Below are 23183 nucleotides of genomic sequence, written 5' to 3'. Positions count from 1 at the left end.
TGGGCACCGGCAACGTGCACGGCCTCCTGCCGGGCGCCCACGTGCCAGGCTACGGCGCTGGCATCCTGGCCAACCGCCATTCCATCATGGTGAGAGAAAATTCCGGAAAAAACGGTGGAAATTTGGGGAAAATCGGTGAAAAAAGGACCAAAATCGGGCAAAAAATGGGGGAAAAATGGCGGAAAATGGAGGAACAAAATGGCGGAAATGGGGCACAAAATGGGCACTAAATGGGGCACAAAATGGCGGAAAATGGGGCACAAAATGGGGCACAAAGTGGGCACAAAATGGCGGAAATGGGGCAGAAAATGGGGCACAAAGTGGGCACAAAATGGCGGAGATGGGGCACAAAATAGGCACAAAATGGGCACAAAATGGCGGAAATGGGGCAGAAAATGGGGCACAAAGTGGGCACAAAATGGCGGAGATGGGGCACAAAATAGGCACAAAATGGGGCACAAAATGGGCACAAAATGGGGCACAAAATGGGCACAAAATGGCGGAAATGGGGCAGAACATGGGGCACAAAATGGCGGAAAATGGGGCACAAAATGGGGCACAAAGTGGGCACAAAATGGCGGAAATGGGGCAGAAAATGGGGCACAAAGTGGGAATGAAATGGAGGAAAATGGGGCACAAAATGGGCACTAAATAGGCACAAAATGGGCACAAAATGGCGGAAATGGGGCACAAAATGGGGCACAAAATGGCGGAAAATGGGGCAAAAAATGGGGCACAAAATGTCGGAAAATGGGGCACAAAATGGGGCACAAAATGGGCACAAAATGGCGGAAATGGGGCACAAAATGGGGCACAAAATGGCGGAAAATGGGGCAAAAAATGGGGCACAAAATGTCGGAAAATGGGGCACAAAATGGGGCACAAAATGGGGCACAAAATGGGCATAAAATGGGCACAAAATGGCGGAAATGGGGCACAAAATGGCGGAAATGGGGCACAAAATGGCAGAAATTGTGCCGGGCACCGCCGTGGGCACCGGCGACGTGCACGGCCTCCTGCCGGGCGCCCACGTGCCAGGCTACGGCGCTGGCATCCTGGCCAACCGCCATTCCATCATGGTGAGAGAAAATTCCGGAAAAAACGGTGGAAAAATGACCAAAATCGGGCAAAAAATGGGGGAAAAATGGCGGAAAATGGAGGAACAAAATGGCGGAAATGGGGCACAAAATGGGCACTAAATAGGGCACAAAATGGGGCACAAAATGGCGGAAAATGGGCACAAAATGGGCACAAAGTGGGCACAAAATGGCGGAAATGGGGCAGAAAATGGGGCACAAAGTGGGCACAAAATGGCGGAAATGGGGCAGAAAATGGGGCACAAAATGGGCACAAAATGGCGGAAATGGGGCAGAAAATGGGGCACAAAGTGGGCACAAAATGGCGGAAATGGGGCAGAAAATGGGGCACAAAGTGGGCACAAAATGGAGGAAAATGGGGCACAAAATGGGCACAAAATGGCGGAAAATGGAGGAACAAAATGGCGGAAATGGGGCACAAAAATGGGCACTAAATGGGGCACAAAATGGCGGAAATGGGGCACAAAATGGGCACAAAATGGCGGAAAATGGGGCAGAAAATGGGGCACAAAATGGCGGAAATGGGGCACAAAATGGCGGAAAATGGGGCACAAAATGGGCACAAAATGGCGGAAATCGGGCAGAAAATGGGGCACAAAGTGGGCACAAAATGGAGGAAAATGGGGCACAAAATGGGCACAAAATGGTGGAAATGGGGCACAAAATGGGCACAAAATGGGGCACAAAATGGGCACAAAATGGGGCACAAAATGGCGGAAATGGGGCACAAAATGGCGGAAATGGGGCACAAAGTGGGGCACAAAATGGGCACAAAATGGGCACAAAATGGCGGAAATGGGGCACCAAATGGGGCACAAAATGGCGGAAATGGGGCACAAAATGGGCACCAAATGGTGGAAAATGGGGCACAAAGTGGGGCACAAAATGGGGCACAAAATGGCGGAAATGGGGCAGAACATGGGGCACAAAATGGCCGAAAATGGGGCAGAAAATGGGGCACAAAGTGGGCACAAAATGGCGGAAATGGGGCACAAAATGGGGCACAAAATGGCAGAAATGGGCACAAAATGGCGGAAATTGGGCACAAAATGGGGCACAAAATGGCAGAAATGGGGCAGAAAATGGGGCACAAAGTGGGCACAAAATGGAGGAAAATGGGGCACAAAATGGGCACAAAATGGCGGAAATGGGGCACAAAGTGGGGCACAAAATGGGCACAAAATGGGCACAAAATGGGGCACAAAATAGGGCAGAAAATGGCAGAAATGGGGCACAAAATGGGGCACAAAATGGGCACAAAATGGCGGAAAATGGGGCACAAAATGGGCACAAAATGGCGGAAAATGGGGCACAAAATGGTGGAAAATGTGGATTTTTGGAATTTTGGGATTTTGAGATTTTAGAATTTCAAGTTTTCGGGATTTTGAGTTTTTAAAATTTCGGATTTGGGGATTTTGAGGATTTAAAAATTTCAGATTTTTAGAATTTTGGGATTTTAGGATTTCAGATTTTGGGAATTTGGGAGTTTGAATTTTTGGGGTTTTGGGATTTTAAAATTTCTGATTTTTGGGGATTTTTTGGATTTTAGAATTTTGAGATTTTGGGACTTTGGGATTTTAAAATTTCTGATTTTTGGGATTTTGGGGATTTTAGAATTTTGGATTTTGGGGATTTTTGGAGTTTGAATTTTTGGGATTTTGGGATTTTAAAATTTCAGATTTTTGGGATTTTGAGGATTTTAGAATTTCAGATTTTGGGATTTTAAAATTTCAGATTTTTGGGATCGTAGAATTTTTGATTTTTGGAATTTTGGGGATTTTTGGAGTTTGAATTTTTGGGATTTGGGGATTTTAAATTTTAGATTTTTGGGATTTTAGAATTTTTGAGTTTGGGGATTTTGGGGATTTTAGAATTTCAGATTTTGGGGATTTTTGGGAGTTTGAATTTCTGGGATTTTGGGATTTTAAAATTTCCGATTTTGAGGATTTTGAGGATTTTAGAATTTCAGATTTTGGGATTTTAAAATTTCCAATTTTCGGAATTTTGAGGATTTTAAATTTCAGATTTTGGGATTTTGAAATTTCAGATTGTTGGGATTGTAGAATTTTGGATTTTCGGAATTTTGGGGATTTTAGAATTTCAGATTTTGGGATTTGGGGATTTTTGGCATTTGAATTTTTGGGATTTTGGGGTTTTAAAATTTGGGATTTTTGGGATTGTAGAATTTTGGGGATTTTAGAATTTCTGATTTTTTGATTTTTTGGCGTTCGAATTTTTGGGATTTTGGGAATTTTGGCATTTTAAAATTTCCGATTTTTGGGACTTTTGGCTCTTTCGAATTTCCGATTTTCGCGATTTGAATTTGGGGCATTTTGGGGGTTAAAATTTTGGGGTTTTTGGTGTTTTGGGGGTGGAAAAATTTGGGATTTGTGGCGTTTCAGGTGGGAGCTCACCGGGAGGACGCCGTGGGCATCCGCGGCAGCCACTCCTTGGTGCCCAACGCGGCGCCGGGTGCCAACGCTGCCGGTGCCATCGGCGACGTCGCCCGACCTCGGCGCCGGCCAGGAGCACTACAGGGGTGAGGAACGGAGAAAAAAGCGCAAAAATTACCCCAAAAAATTAAAAAAAAAAAGGAAAAAATTGGTTAAAAAAACCCCCCAAAAGTGGCGAAAAATGGCGAAAAAATCCGGAGAAATTTGGTAAAAAATCCACAAAAAATCGCCCAAAAATCCGAAAAAAATTGGATAAAAATGGGTAAAAAATTCACGGACCGTTCCCCAAAAATGCGTGAAAAATCACCAAAAAATTCACAAGAAATTCTGAAAAAATCGGCCAAAAATTTAAAAAAAAAAAAAACTCTGGAAAAATCCCTAAAAAATTCCCCAAAAAAAAAAAAAACAAACCAAAAATTCTCTCCCAAAATTTGCAAAAAATTCTCTCCCAAAAATTCCAAAGAAATCCGCAAAAAATCCACAAAAAACCCCCCCAAAATTGGCGAAAAATGGCAAAAAAAATCCTGAAAAAATTGGGAAAAAATTGGCAAAAAATTCACAAAAAATCCCCCAAAAATTTGTGAAAAATCACCCAAAAAATTCACAAGAAATTCAGGAAAAATCGGCCAAAAATTCCACAAAATATTCTGGAAAAATTCACAAAAAATTCCCCAAAAAAATTCTGAAAAAAGGGAAAAAATGACCAAAAATTTTCTCCAAAAATGGGGAAAAAATTCCCCAAAAAATGGCCACAAAGTCCTAAAAAATTGCCCCCCAAAAAGGAAGAAAAAATTGCAAAAATTACCCTGAAAAATTAAAAAAAAAAAAGAAAAAGTTGGTTAAGAAATGCCCCTAAAATTGGAGGAAAATGGCGAAAAAAAAATCGGAAAAAATTGGGAAAAAATTGCAAAAAAAAAGGGAGAAAATAGGAAAAAATTGGGGAAAAAATGGGAGATAATTGGGGAAAAATTAAGAAAAAAAAAGGGAAAAAGTTGGGAAAAATTGGGGGAAAATGGCAAAAAAAAAGGGAGAAAAATGGGGAAAAATTGGGGAAAAATTGGGAAAAAATTGGGGGAAAAATTGGGAAAAAATTGGGAAAAAATTGGGGGAAAATTGGGAAAAAATTGGTATAAAATGGGGAAAAAATGGGGAAAAAATGGGGAAAAAATTGAGAATAAAATGGGAAAAATTGGGGGAAAATTGATGAAAAAATTGAGAAAAAATGGCAAAAAAAGGGAGAAAATTGGGGAAAAATTGAGAATAAAATGGGAAAAAAAATGGGAAAAAAATGGGAAAAAATGGGGAAAAATTGGTATAAAATTGGTATAAAATGGGGAAAAAATGGGGGAAAAATGGGAGAAAATTGGGAGAAAAATTGAGAAAAAAATGGGAAAAATTGGGAGAAAAATTGAGAAAAAAATGGGAAAAATGGGGCAAAAAAAAAGAAAATAATGAGAAAAAAAGGGAAAAAATTGGGGGAAAATTGAGAAAAAAATGGGAAAAAATTGGGAAAAAATTAGTATAAAATGGGAGAAAAATTCGGGAAAAACTTGAGAATAAAATGGGAAAAATTGGGGAAAAAATTTGGAATAAAATGGGGAAAAAATGGGGAAAAATTGGGAAAAAATTGGGAAAAAAATGGGGAAAAATGGAGAAAAAATTGGGAAAAATTGGGAATAAAATGGGGAAAAATTTGGAATAAAATGGGGAAAAATTGGGAAAAAATTGGGGAAAAATTGGGAATAAAATGGGGAAAAATTGGGAAAAATTGAGAATAAAATGGGAGAATATTGGGGAAAAATTGCAAAAACAAAGGGAAAAAATTGGGAAAAATTGCAGAAAAAATGGGGAAAAATTAAAAAAAAATGGGAAGAAATTGGGAATAAAATGGCAAAAAATGGGAGAAAATTGGGGAAAAAATGGGGAAAAAAATAAGAAAATAATGGGAAAAAATTGGGAAAAAATGGGGGAAAATTGCAAAAAAAAGGGAGAAAAATTGGGAGAAAATTGGGAAGAAATGGGGAAAAATAGGGAAAAAATTGGAGAAATTTTGGGAGAAAATTGGGGAAAAAATGAAGAAAAAAATCAGAAAAAAATTGGGAAAAATTGAGAAAAAAATGGGAAAAAATCAGGAAAAATTGGGGGAAAAATGGGGAAAAATTTGAGAATAAAATGGGAAAAAATGGGGAAAAATTAAGAAAAAAATGGGAAAAAATTGGTATAAAATGGGGGAAAAAATAGGGAAAAATGGAGGAAAATTGGGAAAGAAATTGAGAAAAAATTGGGAAAAAATTGGGAAAAATTGGTATAAAATGGGGAAAAATTGGGGGAAAAAACAGGAAAAAAATGGAGAAAAATTGGGGGGAAAATGGGAAAAAAAAGGGAAAATTGGGATAAAAGTTGAGAAAAAAATGGGAAAAATTGGGACAAAAATTGGGAAAATTTGGGGAAAAAATAGGAATAAAATGGGGAAAAATTGGGGGGAAATTTGGGGAAAAAAAATGGGAATAAAATGGGGAAAAATTGGAATAAAATTGGGTAAAAATGGGGAAAAAATGGGAAAAAAATTGGGGGAAAATTGGGAAAAAATTGGAATAAAATGGGGAAAAAATGAGAAAAAAATTGGGTAAAAATGGGGAAAAATTGGAATAAAATTGGGTAAAATTGGGGAAAAAATGGGAAAAAATGAGAAAAAAATGGGGAAAAATTGGGAAAATTTGGGGAAATTTTGGCGAAAAATTGAGAAAAAAATGGGGGAAAATTTGGAATAAAATGGGGAAAAAATGGGGAAAAATGAGAAAAAAATGGGGAAAAATTGGGGAAAAAATTGGGGAAAAAATTGGAATAAAATGGGGAAAAATTGGGATAAAATGGGGAAAAAATGGGGAAAAATGGGAATAAAATGGGGAAAAATTGGGAATAAAATGGGGAAAAATTGGAAAAAAATTGGGAGAAATTGGAAAAAAATTGGGAAAAACATGGGAATAAAATGGGGAAAAAATGGGGAAAAATTTGGAATAAAATGGGGAAAAAAAGATGAAAAAATTGGGGAAAAATTGGGGAAAAAATGGGGAAAAATTGGAATAAAATGGGGAGAAATGGGGGAAAAATGGGGAAAAAATTGGGAATAAAATGGGAAAAAAATTGGAATAAAATGGGAGAAAAATTAGAATAAAATGGGCAAAAAACGGGCTAAAAACGTGAAAAAACCGGGAAAAAAAAGCGGCAAAAAAAGGGGAATAGGGAGAAATTTTGTAATAATGAATTTTTGGTTTTGAATTTTGATTTTTTTCAGGAATTTCTGGGGCCCTGCAGGGCCAGAGCGCGTCCTCGGGCAGCTCGGAGCTGAAATCGGACGACGAGGCCGACGAGAACCTGCAGGAGGCCAAAGGGGCCGAGGAGAAGAAGCTGGAGGAGGAGAAGAAGGAGCTGAAATCCATTACTAGGTCAAGGTCTAGGTAACGGGGAAAGGGGGGAGAAGGAAGAGGAGAAAAAATGGGAAAAAACAAAAAAAAAATGAAGAAAATCGGAGAAAAAATGGGGGAGATATGGGGGAAAAAAGGGAAAAAATTGGGCGAAAATTGGGATTAAAATGGGGAAAAAATGGGGGAAAATTGGGATTAAAATGGGGAAAAATTGGGAATAAAATGGGGAAAAATTGGGGAAAAATTGGGAAAAAATTTGGAATAAAATGGGAAAAATTGGGGAAAAATTGGGAAAAAATGGAGAAAAAATTGGGAATAAAATTGGGAAAATTGGGGAAAAAATTGGGAATAAAATGGGAAAAATTGGGGGAAAATAGGGAATAAAATGGGGAAAAATTTGGAATAAAATGGGGAAAAATTGGGGAAAAATTGGGAATAAAATGGGAATAAAATGGGAAAAATTGGGGAAAAATTCGGGGAAAAATTTGGAATAAAATGGGGAAAAATTGGGAATAAAATGGAAAAAATTGGGAAAAAATTGGGAATAAAATGGGGAAAAATTTGGAATAAAATGGGGAAAAATTGGGGAAAAATTTGGAATAAAATGGGGAAAAATGGGGGAAAATTGGGAATAAAATTGGGAAAATTGGGGAAAAAATTGGGAATAAAATGGAAAAATTGGGGAAAAATTGGGGAAAAATTGGGAATAAAATGGGGAAAAATTGGGAATGAAATGGGGAAAAATTGGGGAAAAATTGGGAATAAAATGGGAAAAATTGGGGAAAAATTGGGAAAAAATGGGGAAAAAATTGGGAATAAATGGGGAAAAAATGGGGAAAAATTGGGGAAAAATTGGGAATAAAATGGAGAAAAATTGGGAATAAAATGGAGAAAAATTTGGAAAAAATGGGGAAAAATTGGGGAAAAATGGGGAAAAATTGGGGAAAAATTGGGAATAAAATGGGGAAAAAATGGGAATAAAATGGGGGAAAATTGAGGAAAAATGGGGAAAAATTTGGGAAAAAATGGGGAAAAATTGGGAAAAATTTGGGAAAAATTGGGGAAAAATTGGGAATAATTTGGGATAAAATGGAGAAAAAATTGGGAAAAAATTGGGGAAAAAATTGGGAATAAAATGAGAATAAAATGGGAATAAATTGAGGAAAAATGGTGAAAAATTGGGAATAAAATGCGAAAAAATTGGGGAAAAAATTGAGAAAAAAATGGGGAAAAATTGGGAAAAATTGAGAATAAAATGGGGAAAAATTTGGGAAAAAATGGGGAAAAATTGGGGAAAAATTGGGAGTAAAATGGGAATAAAATGGGAAAAATTGGGGAAAAATTGGGAAAAATTGGAGAAAAAATTGGTAATAAAATTGGGAAAAATTGGGAATAAAATGGGGGAAAAAATTGGGAAAAAATTGGGAATAAAATGGGAATAAAATTGGGAAAATTGGGGAAAAAATTGGGAATAAAATGGAAAAATTGGGGAAAAATTGGGGAAAAATTGGGAATAAAATGGGGAAAAATTGGGAATGAAATTGGGAAAAATTGGGAAAAAATGGGGAAAAATTTGGAATAAAATGGGAAAAATTGGGGGAAAATTGGGAATAAAATTGGGAAAATTGGGGAAAAAATTGGGAATAAAATGGGAAAAATTGGGGGAAAATTGGGAATAAAATGGGGAAAAATTTGGAATAAAATGGGGAAAAATTGGGGAAAAATGGGGAAAAATTGGGGAAAAATTTGGAATAAAATGGGGAAAAATTGGGAATAAAATGGGGGAAAATTGAGGAAAAATGGGGGAAAATTTGGGAAAAAATGGGGAAAAATTGGGAAAAATTTGGGAAAAATTGGGGAAAAATTGGGAATAATTTGGGATAAAATGGAGAAAAAATTGGGAAAAAATTGGGGAAAAAATTGAGAAAAAAAATGGGGAAAAATTGGGAAAAATTGGGGAAAAAATTGGGACTAAAATGGGGAGGAGTTGGAGGAGCTGGAGGAGGAGAAGAAGGAGCTGAAATCCATTACTAGGTCAAGGTCTGGGTAACGGGGAAAGGGGGGAGAAGGAAGAGGAGAAAAAATGGGAAAAAACAAAAAAAAAATGAAGAAAATCGGAGAAAAAATGGGGGAGATATGGGGGAAAAAAGGGAAAAAATTGGGATTAAAATGGGAATAAAATGGAGAAAAATTGGGAATAAAATGGGGAAAAATTGGGAATAAAATGGAAAAAATTGGGAAAAAATTGGGAATAAAATGGGGAAAAATTTGGAATAAAATGGGGAAAAATTGGGAAAAATTGAGAATAAAATGGGGAAAAATTTGGGAAAAAATGGGGAAAAATTGGGGAAAAATTGAGAATAAAATGGGGAAAAAACGGAGAAAAATTGGGAATAAAATGGGAATAAAATGGAAAAATTGGGGAAAAATTGGGGAAAAATTTGGAATAAAATGGGGAAAAATTTGGGAAAAAATGGGGGAAAAATGGGAATAAAATGGGAAAAATTGGGGAAAAATTGGGAATAAATTGAGAATAAAATGGGGAAAAATTGGGAAAAAAATTTGGAATAAAATGGGGAATAAAATGGGAAAAATTGGGGAAAAATTGGGAATAAAATGGGAAAAATTGGGGAAGAATTTGGAATAAAATGGGAAAAAATGGGGAAAAAATTGGGAATGAAATTGGGAAAATTGGGGAAAAATTGGGAATAAAATGGGGAAAAATTGGGAAAAAATGGGGAAAAATTGGGAATAAAATGGGGAAAAATTGGGAATGAAATGGGGAAAAATTGGGAAAAAATTGGGAATAAAATGGGGAATAAAATTGGGAAAATTGGGGAAAAATTGGGAATAAAATGGGAAAAATTGGGGGAAAATTGGGAAAAAATGGGGAAAAAATTGGGAATAAATGGGGAAAAAATGGGGAAAAATTGGGGAAAAATTTGGAATAAAATGGGGAATAAAATGGGAAAAATTGGGGAAAAATTGGGAATAAAATGGGAAAAATTGGGGAAAAAATTGAGAAAAAAATGGGGAAAAATTGGGAAAAAATGGGAAAAAATTGGGACTAAAATGGGGAGGAGTTGGAGGAGCTGGAGGAGGAGAAGAAGGAGCTGAAATCCATTACTAGGTCAAGGTCTGGGTAACGGGGAAAGGGGGGAGAAGGAAGAGGAGAAAAAATGGGAAAAAACAAAAAAAAAATGAAGAAAATCGGTGGAGAAATGAGGAAAATATGGGGGAAAAAGCGGCGAAAGTTGGGATTAAAATGGGGATAAAATGGGGAAAAAATGGGAATAAAATGGGGAAAAATTGGGGAAAAATTGGGAAAAAATTTGGAATAAAATGGGAAAAATTGGGGAAAAATTGGGAAAAAATGGAGAAAAAATTGGGAATAAAATTGGGAAAAATTGGGAAAAAATGGGGAAAAATTTGGAATAAAATGGGGAAAATTGGGGGAAAATTTGGAATAAAATGGGGAAAAATTTGGAATAAAATGGGGAAAAATTGGGGAAAAATTTGGAATAAAATGGGGAAAAATTGGGAAAAATTGAGAATAAAATGGGGAAAAATTTGGGAAAAAATGGGAATAAAATGGGGAAAAATGGGGAAAAATTGGGAATAAAATGGAGAAAAATTGGGAAAAAATGGGGAAAAATTGGGAATAAAATGGGGAAAAATTGGGAATGAAATGGAGAAAAATTGGGAAAAAATGGGGAAAAATTGGGGAAAAATGGGGGAAAAAATTGGGAAAAAATTGGGAATAAAATGGGGAAAAATTGGGAAAAATTGAGAATAAAATGGGGAAAAATTTGGGAAAAAATGGGGAAAAATTGGGGAAAAATTTGGAATAAAATGGGGAAAAATTGGGGAAAAATGGGGAAAAATTGGGGAAAAATGGGGAAAAATTGGGGAAAAATTTGGGAAAAAATGGGGGAAAATTGGGAAAAAATTGAGAATAAAATGGGAAAAATTGGGGAAAAATGTGGAATAAAATGGGGAAAAAAATTGGGAAAAATGGAGAAAAAATAGGGAAAATTTTGGGAAACAATGGGGAAAAATTGGGGAAGAATTTGGAATAAAATGGGAAAAAATGGGGAAAAAATTGGGAATGAAATTGGGAAAATTGGGGAAAAATTGGGAATAAAATGGGGAAAAATTGGGAATAAATGGGGAAAATTTGGATTAAAATTGGGATTAAAATGGGGAATAAATTTGGAATAAAATGGGGAAAAATTGGGAATAAAATGGGAAAAATTGGGGAAAAATGGGAAAAAATTGGGGAAAAATGGGGAAAAATTGGGGAAAAATTGGGAATAAAATGGGGAAAGATTTGGAATAAAATGGGGAAAAATTGGGAAAAATTAAGAATAAAATGGGGAATAAAATTGGGAAAAATTGGGAATAAAATGGGGGAAAAAATTGGGAAAAAATGGAGAAAATTGGGGGAAAATTGGGAAAAATTTGGGATAAAATGGGGAAAAAATTGGGAAAAATTGGGGAAAAATTGGGAATAATATGGACAAAAATTGGGGAAAAATGGAGAAAAATTGGGAAAAAAATCGGAATAAAATGGGAATAAAATTGGGAAAATTGGGGGAAAAATTGGGAATAAAATGGGAAAAATTGGGGGAAAATTGGGGAAAATTTGGGAAAAAATGGGGAAAAATTGGGAAAAATTTGGGAAAAAAATGGGGGAAAATTTGGGATAAATTGAGGAAAAGGTTGGGAAAAAATTGGGGAAAAAATGGGAATAAAATCGGGAAGAAAATGGGGAAAATTTGGGGAAAAAATGGAGAAAAATTGGGAATAAAATGGGAATAAAATGGGGAAAAATTGGGGAAAAATGGGGAATAAAATGGGGAAAATTGGGGGAAAATTGGGAATAAAATGGGGAAAATTGGGGAAAAAATTGGGAAAAAATTTGGGGGCACAATCTCGGAGCGGCCGATCGAAAGTGGGCTTGTCTTCTGCTGGCAGCAATAACGACGACGAGGACCTGACCCCCGAGCAGAAGGCGGAGCGGGAGAAGGAGCGGCGCATGGCCAACAACGCCCGGGAGCGGCTGCGCGTGCGGGACATCAACGAGGCCTTCAAGGAGCTGGGCAGGATGGTCCAGCTGCACCTGAAGAGCGACAAGCCCCAGACCAAGCTGCTGATCCTGCACCAGGCGGTGGCCGTCATCCTCAGCTTGGAGCAGCAGGTCCGAGGTTGGTCCCGATGGAGGTTTGGGGTGGTTTTGGAGAAGGTTCTTCAAGGTTCCTTCAAGATTTTTCGTGGTGGAACTCCATGAATTGGTTTCTTAGTGGTTCCTCCTGGTAGATCTTCATGCAAGGATTCCATAACGACCTTCAGCAACTTTCTAGGACCTTCCTAAGAGAAGTTATGGCCAAATTCTCCTATAACGTTCCTCATGGTTCTTCTCCATGGAGGAACCTCTTAGAAACTTCTGGAAGGTCGCTATGGAGTCCTCGATGGGAGCTCTACCAGCTCCTCCATGGAGGTCTCCATGGAAAATCTCCATGAGCTTCTTCTAGAAGGTTCTTGGAGGTCCTTCAAGGTTCCTCATGGAAGAGCTTCATGCCAGGACTCCATAATGACCTTCAGAAAGGTTCTGGCATCTTCTAAACAGAAGTTCCAGAAGGTTCTTCAAGGTTCCTTCAAGGTTCTCCATGGTGGAACTCCATGGATTGGTTCCTTAGTGGTTCCTCCTGGTAGATCTTCATGCCAGGATTCCATAATGACCTTCAGCGAGTTTCTAGCACCTTCCTAACAGAAGCTATGGATGATTCTTCTCACCATCTTCCTCATGGTTCTTCTCCATGGTGGAACATCATGGAAACTTCTGGAAGGTCGCTATGGAGTCCTCGATGGGAGCTCTACCAGCTCCTCCATGGAGGTCTCCATGCAAGGTCTCCATGAGCTTCTTCTAGAAGGTTCTTGGAGGTCCTTCAAGGTTCCTCATGGAAGAGCTTCATGCCAGGACTCCATAATGACCTTCAGAAAGGTTCTGGCATCTTCTAAGTAGAAGTTCCAGAAGGTTCTTCAAGGTTCCTTCAAGGTTCTCCATGGTGGAACTCCATGGATTGGTTCCTTAGTGGTTCCTCCTGGTAGATCTTCATGCAAGGACTCCATAACGACCTTCAGCGAGTTTCTAGCACCTTCCTAACAGAAGCTATGGATGATTCTTCTCACCATCTTCCTCATGGTTCTTCTCCATGGTGGAACATCATGGAAACTTCTGGAAGGTCGCTATGGAGTCCTCGATGGGAGCTCTACCAGCTCCTCCATGGAGGTCTCCATGCAAGGTCTCCATGAGCTTCTTCTAGAAGGTTCTTGGAGGTCCTTCAAGGTAGAACTTCATGGAATGTTCTCCATGGAAGTTCTCCATGGAATTTCTCCATTTTGCAATGAAATTTTTGGGGATTTTTCCATGGAAATTTTAGAGGATTTTTTTCCCATGGAATTTTGGGATGTCCACCTGATGTCCGTCTGTCCGTCCGTCCCCGCAGAGCGCAACCTGAACCCGAAGGCGGCGTGCCTGAAGCGGCGCGAGGAGGAGAAGGTGACGTCGGAGCCGCCGCCGCTGGCCTTGGCCGGAGCTCACCCGGCCATGGGCGACGGAGCCAATCACATGGGGCAGATGTGACAGGTGGGGATGGAAAAAATGAAATTTTGAAAATTTTAAAATTTTGGGAAAATTCGGGAAAAAATTGGGGAAATTTGGGGGAAATTTGGGGAAAATTTGGCACAAAATGGCGGAAAAACGCGACGGAAAATGGCGGCAAATGGGGAACAAAATGGCGGAAATTGGGGAAAAAAAGGGAAAAAATTTGGAGGAAATTTCTGAAAATTTGGGGAAAATTGGGGGAAAAAGAGGAAAAAAATTGAGAAAAATTTGAGAAAATTTGGCAGAAATTTTTGAAAAAATTTGGGAAAATTTGGGGAAAATTTGGCACAAAATGGCGGAAAAATCCGACACAAAATGGCGGCAAATGGGGAAAAAAAGGGAAAAAATTGGGAGGAAATTTCTGAAATTTTGGGGAAAATTGGGGAAAAAAGAGGAAAAAATTTGAGAAAAATTGGAGAAAAATTGGAATAAAATTGGAGAAAATTTGGGAAAAATTTTTCAAAAATTTTGGGAAAATTTGGGGGGGAAATTGGCACAAAATGGCGGAAAAATCCGACACAAAATGGCGGCAAATGGGGAAAAATTGGGGAAAAAGTGGGAAAAAATTTGGAGGAAATTTCTGAAAATTTGGGGAAAATTGGGGGAAAAAGAGGAAAAAAATTGAGAAAAATTTGAGAAAATTTGGCAGAAATTTTTGAAAAAATTTGGGAAAATTTGGGGAAAATTTGGCACAAAATGGCGGAAAAACGCGACACAAAATGGCGGCAAATGGGGGAAAAAAGGGAAAAAATTGGGGGGAAATTTCTGAAATTTTGGGGAAAATTGGGGAAAAAAGAGGAAAAAATTTTTGAAAAATTGGAGAAAAATTGGAATAAAATTGGAGAAAATTTGGGAAAAAATTTTCAAAAAATTTGGGAAAATTTGGCAGAAAATGGCGGAAAAATGCGACACAAAATGGCGGCAAACGGGGAACAAAATGGCGGCAATTGGGGAAAAATTGGGAAAAAAGTGGGAAAAAATTTGGAGGAAATTTGGGGAAAAAATTTGAGAAAAATTGGAGAAAATTTGGGAAAAATTTTTGAAAAAAATTTGGGAAAAATTTTTGAAAAAATTTGGGAAAATTTGGGGAAAATTTGGCACAAAATGGCGGAAAAACGCGACGGAAAATGGCGGCAAATGGGGAACAAAATGGCGGAAAATGGGGAAAAAATTGGGGAAAAATTTGGAGGAAATTTCTGAAAATTTGGGGAAAATTGGGGGAAAAAGAGGAAAAAAATTGAGAAAAATTTGAGAAAATTTGGCAGAAATTTTTGAAAAAATTTGGGAAAATTTGGGGAAAATTTGGCACAAAATGGCGGAAAAATCCGACACAAAATGGCGGCAAATGGGGAAAAAAAGGGAAAAAATTGGGAGGAAATTTCTGAAATTTTGGGGAAAATTGGGGAAAAAAGAGGAAAAAATTTGAGAAAAATTGGAGAAAAATTGGAATAAAATTGGAGAAAATATGGGAAAAAAATTTCAAAAAATTTGGGAAAATTTGGCAGAAAATGGCGGAAAAATGCGACACAAAATGGCGGCAAACGGGGAACAAAATGGCGGCAATTGGGGAAAAATTGGGAAAAAAGTGGGAAAAAATTTGGAGGAAATTTGGGGAAAAAATTTGAGAAAAATTGGAGAAAATTTAGGAAAAATTTTTGAAAAAAATTTGGGAAAAATTTTTGAAAAAATTTGGGAAAATTTGGGGAAAATTTGGCACAAAATGGCGGAAAAACGCGACGGAAAATGGCGGCAAATGGGGAACAAAATGGCGGAAAATGGGGAAAAAATTGGGGAAAAATTTGGAGGAAATTTCTGAAAATTTGGGGAAAATTGGGGGAAAAAGGGGAAAAAATTTGGGAAAAATTTTTGAAAAAATTTGGGAAAAATTTTTGAAAAAATTTGGGAAAATTTGGGGGGAAATTTGGCACAAAATGGTGGAAAAGTGCGACACAAAATGGCGGCAAATGGGGAAAATTTGGGGAAAATTTGGAATAAAATTGAAGAAATTTTGGGGAAAAAATGGAAATAAAATGGAGGAAAATTGGGGAAAAATTGAGGAAATTTGGGGGAAAATTTGGAATAAATTGAGATAAAAATTGGGAAAAATTTTGGAGAAAAATGGGAATAAAATGAGGAAAATTTGGGGGAAAATTGGGATAAAAATTTGGATAAAATTGGAATAAAATGGGGGAAAATGGGAAAAATTTTGGAATAAATTGGGGGAAAATTGGGATAAAATGGGGAATAAAATTGGGATAAAATTGGGGGGAAAATTGAAGAAAAATTGGGATATAAGTGGAGAAAAATTAAGAATAAATTTGGTAAAAATTGGGGAAAAAATGGAATAAAATGGTGGAAAATTCAGAAAAAAATATGAAAAAAATTGGGATAAAATTTGGAATAAAATGGGAAAAAATTGGGGAAAATTGGAAAAATTTGGGGGAAAAATGGGAATAAATTTGGGATAAAATGGGGGAAAATTTGGAATAAATTGGGGAAAAATTTGGAATAAAATGGGAAAAATTTTTGGGAAAAATTGGGAAAATTTGGGGGAAAAATTGGAATAAAATGGGGGAAATTTGGAGAAAAATTTGGAATAAATTTGGAATAAATTGGGGAAAAAACTGGAATTAAATAGGGAATTAAATGTGAAAAAATTGGGAAAAAATGAGAAAAAAATGGGAAAAATTGGGGGAAAAATTGGGAAAAAATGGGAAATTTTGGGATAAAAATGGGAAAAAATTGGGAAAAAATTTGGAATGAAATGGTGAAAAATTGGGGAAAATTTGGAATAAAATGGAGAAAAATTGGGAAAAAAATGGGAATAAAATGGAATAAAAAATGGGAATAAAATGGGATAAAAAATGGGAAAAAATCTGTAAAAAATCCTAAAAAATTACAAATTTTTCACCGAAAAATTCACGTTTTTCAATATCAAAATGTAATTTTTTCTTTTTTTTTTTTTTTGTAGCTTTGGGGCCGAGAAATGGAGAAAATTTTGTACAAAAAAAATCTCGACAAGTCTGAGTCATTCCATGGGCACAGACGCCTGAAAATTCCCAAAAAAAACCCCAAAAATCCCTGAAAAATCCCTAAAAAAAAAACCCCGAAAAATTCCCCCCAAAATTCCCAAAAATTCCCCCAAAAATCCTGGAAAATTTGGGAATTTTTCGCTTCCACACTGTGGATTTTGTGCCTAAAGAATTGTTGAATTTTGGTTTTTTTTTTTTTTGGAGAAATAAAGTGAAAAATGGGACAAAAAATGGGGGGAAAATGAGAATTATTGGGGGGGGGGAAATGGAAAAAAATTGGGAGAAAAGGGGGAAAAATTGGAATTAAAATGGGAAAATTGGGGAAAAATTGGAATAAAATGGGGGAAAATTGGGGGGAAAATGGGAATAAAAATGGAGGAGAGAGGGAAAAAAATGAGAAGAAAATGGGGGGAAATTGAAATAAAAATGGAAAAAAATAAATGGAATAAAAATGGAAAAAATTGGGGGAATTTTGGGGGAAATTGGGGGAAAATTTGAACTAAAAATGGAAAAAAATGGGAAAAATGGATTGAAAAAATTGGAATAAAAATGGGGGGGGAAAGGGGAATAATTGGGGGAAAATGAGGGGGAAAAATTGGGAAAAAAGGAGAAAACAAAGGGGGGGAAATGAGGGAAAAATGGAGAAAAAATGGCAAAAAAATAAGGGAAAAATGGGAGAAAAATTGGGAAAAATGGAAGGAAATTTGGGGGAAAAATGGGTGGAAAATTGGGGGGAAATGAAACAAAAAAAAAAAAAAGAAAAAAATGGGAAAAAAATGGGAAATTTTGATAAGAAAAGGAGAAAAATTGGGGAAAATTGGGGTAAAAATGGGGAAAAAACAGAGGAAAATATTGGGGAAATTGGGAGGAAAAATGAAGGAAAAATGGGGAAAAAATCAGGAAAAAATTGGGGGAAAAATCAGAAAAAATGGGAAAAATAAAAACGATGAAAAAAAGAGGAAAAACGAAAAAAGAAAAAAAAAAAAGGAAATAAAAATGTACCAGTGCCTCGATTTTTCCATGGATTTTTGGTGTTTCCCTGAGTTGTGGAATTGTCCGGTCGGGCTGGGGAATGAATGGGGAGAAAATGGGGAAAATTGGGAATAAAATGGGAAAAATTGGAGGAAAATTAGGGGAAAAAAAGGAAAAAATTGGTGGAAAATTGGGAAAAAAATTGGGGGAAATAATGGAAAAAAAAGGGGTTAAAAGGGGGAAGATTGGGAAAATTTGGGGGGGAAATTGGAAAAAAATTGGGATAAAATCTGGAAAAATCAGGAAAATCTGAAGGGGAAATGGGGGGAAAATCGGGAAAAATCAGGAAAAAAGGGATAAAATCAGGAAAATTTTGAGGGGAAAATGGGGGGAGAAATCAGGAAAAAAATCAGGGAAAATGTGGGGGAAATTGGATAAAATCGGGGGGGGAAACAGGGGGGAATTGGGAAAAATTGACTGAAAGCCTTGGAAAATCCAGAAAAAAAGGAAGAAAATAACATAAGAAAAACAGAAGCATTATATTAACACAAATATTCACAATAAATATCAACAATACCCGGAATAAAAACACAAAAAAAGCGGAAATTACTTCATCTCCACACGAGCTCCAAGATGGCGGATCCGTGAGGGAGAAGCTCCGGAACTTCCAACGGGGCTCCAGATGGGAAAAGGTGGCAAAAAAAGTTCCTAAAAAGGAAAGAAAAGAAAGAAAAATACCTGAAGTTAACGTTTAAATACAGAAATTATAAAAATTTCACGGGGTTTTTTCTGTTTTCCCTCAGGATCGGGGTCCCCTCAGGGTTTCCTGGCTTTTCCCTCAGGCTCGGGGTCCCCTCAGATTCAAGGAAAAATCGGATTTTAAGCCAGAAATAAAGCCCCAAAATCCTCAAAGAAGCCATAAAAAAAGTCTTGAAATCCCAAATAAAATCCAGAAATCCCTAAAAATCCCAGAAATCCCAAAAATTTATCGGGGTTTTTTCTGTTTCCCCTCAGGATCGGGGTCCCCTCAGGGTTTCCCGCCTTTTCCCTCGGGTTCGGGATTCCCTCAGATTCAACGAAAAATCGGATTTTAAGCCAGAAAAAAAAACCCAAAATCCTCAAAGAAGCCCTTAAAAAGTCCTGAAATCCCAAATAAAATCCAGAAATCCCTAAAAAAACCCAGAAATCCCAAAAATTTATCGGGTTTTTTTCTGTTTCCCCTAAGGATCGGGGTCCCTTCAGGGTTTCCCGCCTTTTCCCTCAGGCTCGGGGTCCCCTCAGGTTCGGAGAAAAATTAGGAATTTAACGAAAAAAAAAAAAAAATCCCCCCCAAAACCTTTAAAAAGGCCGGAAATCCCAAATAAAATCCATAAATCCCTAAAAAACCCAGAAATCCCAAAAATTTATCGGGGTTTTTTCTGTTTCCCCTCAGGATCGGGGTCCCCTCAGGGTTTCCCGCCTTTTCCCTCGGGTTCGGGATTCCCTCAGATTCAACGAAAAATCGGATTTTAAGCCAGAAAAAAAGCCCCAAAATCCCCAAAGAAGCCCTAAAAAAGTCCTGAAATCCCAAATAAAATCCAGAAATCCCTAAAAATCCTAGAAATCCCAAAAATTTATCGGGTTTTTTTCTGTTTCCCCTCAGGATCGGGGTCCCCTCAGGGTTTCCCGCCTTTTCCCTCAGGCTCGGGGTCCCCTCAGATTCAAGGAAAAATCGGATTTTAAGCCAGAAAAAAGCCCCAAAATCCCCTAGAAGCCCTAAAAAAGTCCTGAAATCCCAAATAAAATCCAGAAATCCCTGAAAAAAACCAGAAATTCCAAAAATTTCTCGGGGTTTTTTCCTGGTCCCCTCAGGCTCCGCCCCCTCAGGCTCCGGGTCCCCTCAGGCTCTGAGAAAAATTGGGAATTTAAGGAAAAAAACCCCAAAATTCCCCCCAAAAACCCCAAATATTGCAAAAAATTCCCCTAAAAATCCTCCATTTTTTTTCCTCCGATTCCCCCCAAAAAATCCCTTTAAAAAATCGCAAAATTCCCAAATTTCTTCATTCAATTCCCCCCCAAAAAATCCCAAAAATTCTCCAAAATTCCCAATTGTTCCCTCCAATTCCCCCCCAAAATTTTCCCAAAAAAATCCCTCAAAAAATCCCCCCAAATTCGCCCCAAAAATAAAAAAAAATCCCCAAAAATTCCATAAAAATCCCCAATATTTCCCCTGAAAAATCCCCAAAAATATCAAAAAAGTCCCAAAAAATCCCCCAATTTCTTCCTCTATTTCCGCCCAAAATTCCCAAAAAATTCCGCCAAAAATCACCCCAAAAAATCCTCCAAATGCCTAATTTTTTCCTCCAATTCCTCCCAAAAATCCCCAAAAAAACTCAAAAAATTCCCCAAAAATCCCCCCAAAAATAAAAACTCAAAAAATTCCCCAAAAATTCCCCAAAAAATCCCGAAAAATTCCCCCAAAAATCCCAAAAAATTCCCCCAAAATCCCAAAAAATTCCCCAATTTCCCAAAAAACCGACACAAAAAAAAAAAAAAATCAATTTTATTGTTCAAAAAAACAAATAAAATTTGTATTTGTTTTGAAATGTTTTTAGGATTTTAAAAAAGTTTTTCGTTTTGGAATTGTGGGGAATTTTAATGGATTTTTTAGGTTTTTGTTTTCTTAATTTTAAGGGAATTTTTATTGAATTTTTGGGGGGATTTTTTTGAATTTTAAGGGAATTTTTATTGGATTTTTTTGGGGATTTTTAGGGGGAATTTTTATTAGATTTTTGAGGGATTTTAATTGAATTTTTAGGGGAATTTTTTAGAATTTTAATTGATTTTTTGGGGGGGATTTTTATTAGATTTTTATTTAATTTTTGGGGGTCTTTATTGAATTTTTAGGGGGATTTTTCAGAATTTTACGGGAATTTTTTTAATTTTTATTGAATTTTTGGGGATTTTAATTGAATTTTAAGGGAATTTGAGGGAAGATTTAAATTGAATTTTTAGGGGGATTTTTATTGAATTGTAGGGGAATTTTTATTGAATTTTTAAAGGAATCTTGAGGGGGATTTTTATTAAATTTTGGGGAGATTTTTAGAGAATTTTGGGGGAATTTTAAAGGGATTTTTGGGGAATTTTAAGCGAATTTTGGGGGGGATTTTTATTGAATTTTAAGGGAATTTTTGGGGGGATTTTTACTGAATTTTAGGCGAATTTTTAGGGGGATTTTTATTGACTTTTAAGGGGATTTTTTGGGGATATTTTTATTGAAGTTGGGGGGAGTTTAGGGGGGTTTTAATTGAATTTTAAGGGAATTTTTGGGTGATTTTTAGGGATTTTTACTGGAATTTTTGGATTTTTAAATGGAAATTTTGGGGATATTTAAATTGAATTTTTGGGGGATGTTAATGAAATGTTGGAGTTTTTAAAATATATTTTATTTGAAATTTTGGGGGGATTTTAATGGAATTTTAATGGGATTTTTAAGGAATTGTTTTGATTTCAAATGGAATTTCGGGGCTTTTAAATTGAATTTTTAATGGGATTTTTAGGCGTTTCAATGGAATTTTTAACAGAATTTTGGGGGGTTTTTAATGGAATTTTTAGGGGGGTTAAAGGGAATTTTTCATGGAATTTTTTTTGCTTTTCAGGGAATTTTTAGGGGTTTTAATGGCCTTTTTCAGGCTTCTTTTTCACAGAATTCCCACCCCCAACAAATTGATATTCCGATTTCTTATTTCAATTTTATTTTTCAACCAAAAAGCCGCTTCCCCTCAGAGCCGCCGCTTCCCCTCAGAGCCGCCGCTTCCCCTCACGACCGCCGCCATCTTGGCTCCCCCTCCCCTTTTCCGCGCTCGCCCCTCACAGCAATGGCTCCCGCACCGATCCCGCCGTTATCCCGGCAGCCGATCCCGGTAATGTTACCGGCAACGGAAATGGGAAGGACACCGGACGTGGTATGGCCGCCCTTGGGCTCGGTCCTAGCGCCGGGATGGAGAAAAGCGGGAAGGGAAATGGCGAATTCGGCTTTCTTAGGGTCCCTGTGGGGTCCCGCCATGATTCTCCCTCATGGATCCCTCTCAGGGCGCTGGCTCCGGTTCCCCTTCAGGGGTCCCGCCATGATTCCCCCTCAGGGGTTCTTCTCCGGTTTCCCCTCAGGAATTCCGCCATGGTTTCCCCTCAGGAATCCCGATCCGGTTTCCCCTCAGGGGTCCCGCCATGATTCCCCCTCAGGAATGCCGCCATGGTTTCCCCTCAGAGGTGCCGCCATTGGTCCCTCTTCGGTTCCCCTTCAGGGGTCCCGCCATGATTCCTCCTCACGGATCCCTCTCCGGTTTCCCCTCATGAATCCCGATCCGGTTTCCCCTCAGGGGTCCCGCCATGATTCCCCCTCAGGAATCCCGATCCGGTTTTCCCTCAGGAATCCCGCCATGGTTTCCCCTCAGGGGTCCCGCCATGATTCCTCCTCACGGATCCCTCTCCGGTTTCCCCTCAGGGGTCCCGCCATGATTCCCCTTCATGAATCCCTCTCCGGTTCCCCTTCAGGGGTTCCTCTCCGGTTTCCCCTCATGAATCCCGATCCGGTTTCCCCTCAGGGGTCCCGCCATGATTCCCCCTCATGAATCCCTCTCCGGTTCCCCTTCAGGGGTTCCTCTCCGGTTTCCCCTCAGAGGTGCCGCCATTGGTCCCTCTCCGGTTTTCCCTCAGGGGTCCCGCCATGATCCCCCCTCAGGAATCCCTCTCTGGTTTCCCCTCAGGGGTCCCGCCATGATTCCCCCTCAGAAATCCCGATCCGGTTTCCCCTCAGGGGTCCCGCCATGATTCCCCCTCAGAAATCCCGATCCGGTTTCCCCTCAGGGGTCCCGCCATGATTCCTCCACAGGGATCCCTCTCCGGTTTCCCCTCAGGTGTCCCGCCATGATTCCCACTCAGAAATCCCGATCCGGTTTCCCCTCAGGGGTCCCGCGATGATTCCTCCTCAGGGATCCCTCTCCGGTTTCTCCTCAGGGGTCCCGCCATGATTCCCCCTCAGGGATCCCTCTCCGGTTTCCCCTCAGGGGTCCCGCCATGATTCCCCCTCAGAAATCCCGATCCGGTTTCCCCTCAGGGGTCCCGCGATGATTCCTCCTCAGGGATCCCTCTCCGGTTTCCCCTCAGGGGTCCCGCCATGATTCCCCCTCAGGGATCCCTCTCCGGTTTCCCCTCAGGGGTCCCGCCATGATTCCCCCTCAGAAATCCCGATCCGGTTTCCCCTCAGGGGTCCCGCCATGGTTTCCCCTCAGGGGTCTGCCTCTGCGATCCCACCGTGAGTCCCGCCATGGTTCCGCCTCAGGGCTCTTACACTGACGTCCCGCCATAGCTCCCGCTCCTCTTCCCCCCTCCCGTTCCCCGTCCCGGCTCTCCCGCCATGCTTTCCCCTCACGGTTCCCGCTCCGAGCCCGGCCGTGCCCCGGTCCCGCCCCCGCTGTTTCTCTCTCTATGGTGCGGCGAGGCCGCTCTGCCCCGCTCGGAGGCCGCGCTCGGGCCGGGCCGGGCTCGCCCCGGCGGCT

General features: G+C 38.9%; 1 protein-coding gene across 1 annotated transcript in view; it reads left to right on the top strand.

Moving 5' to 3' along the window:
* TCF4 (transcription factor 4) overlaps positions 1-16875 on the top strand; it is a 124299-nt gene extending 107424 nt beyond the window's left edge. Inside the window, 6 exon segments of the mRNA XM_058823341.1 lie at positions 3500-3568; positions 3570-3636; positions 6846-7008; positions 11953-12182; positions 13485-13624; positions 16614-16875. Coding sequence (XP_058679324.1) covers positions 3500-3568; positions 3570-3636; positions 6846-7008; positions 11953-12182; positions 13485-13621 — 666 coding nt within the window. The 3' untranslated portion in view covers positions 13622-13624; positions 16614-16875.
* The last annotated feature ends 6308 nt before the right edge of the window (positions 16876-23183 follow it).

The sequence above is a fragment of the Ammospiza caudacuta genome, chromosome Z (genome assembly GCF_027887145.1).
Source record: "Ammospiza caudacuta isolate bAmmCau1 chromosome Z, bAmmCau1.pri, whole genome shotgun sequence".
NCBI lineage: Eukaryota > Metazoa > Chordata > Aves > Passeriformes > Passerellidae > Ammospiza > Ammospiza caudacuta.
This window is presented reverse-complemented; position numbering and strand designations above follow the sequence as displayed.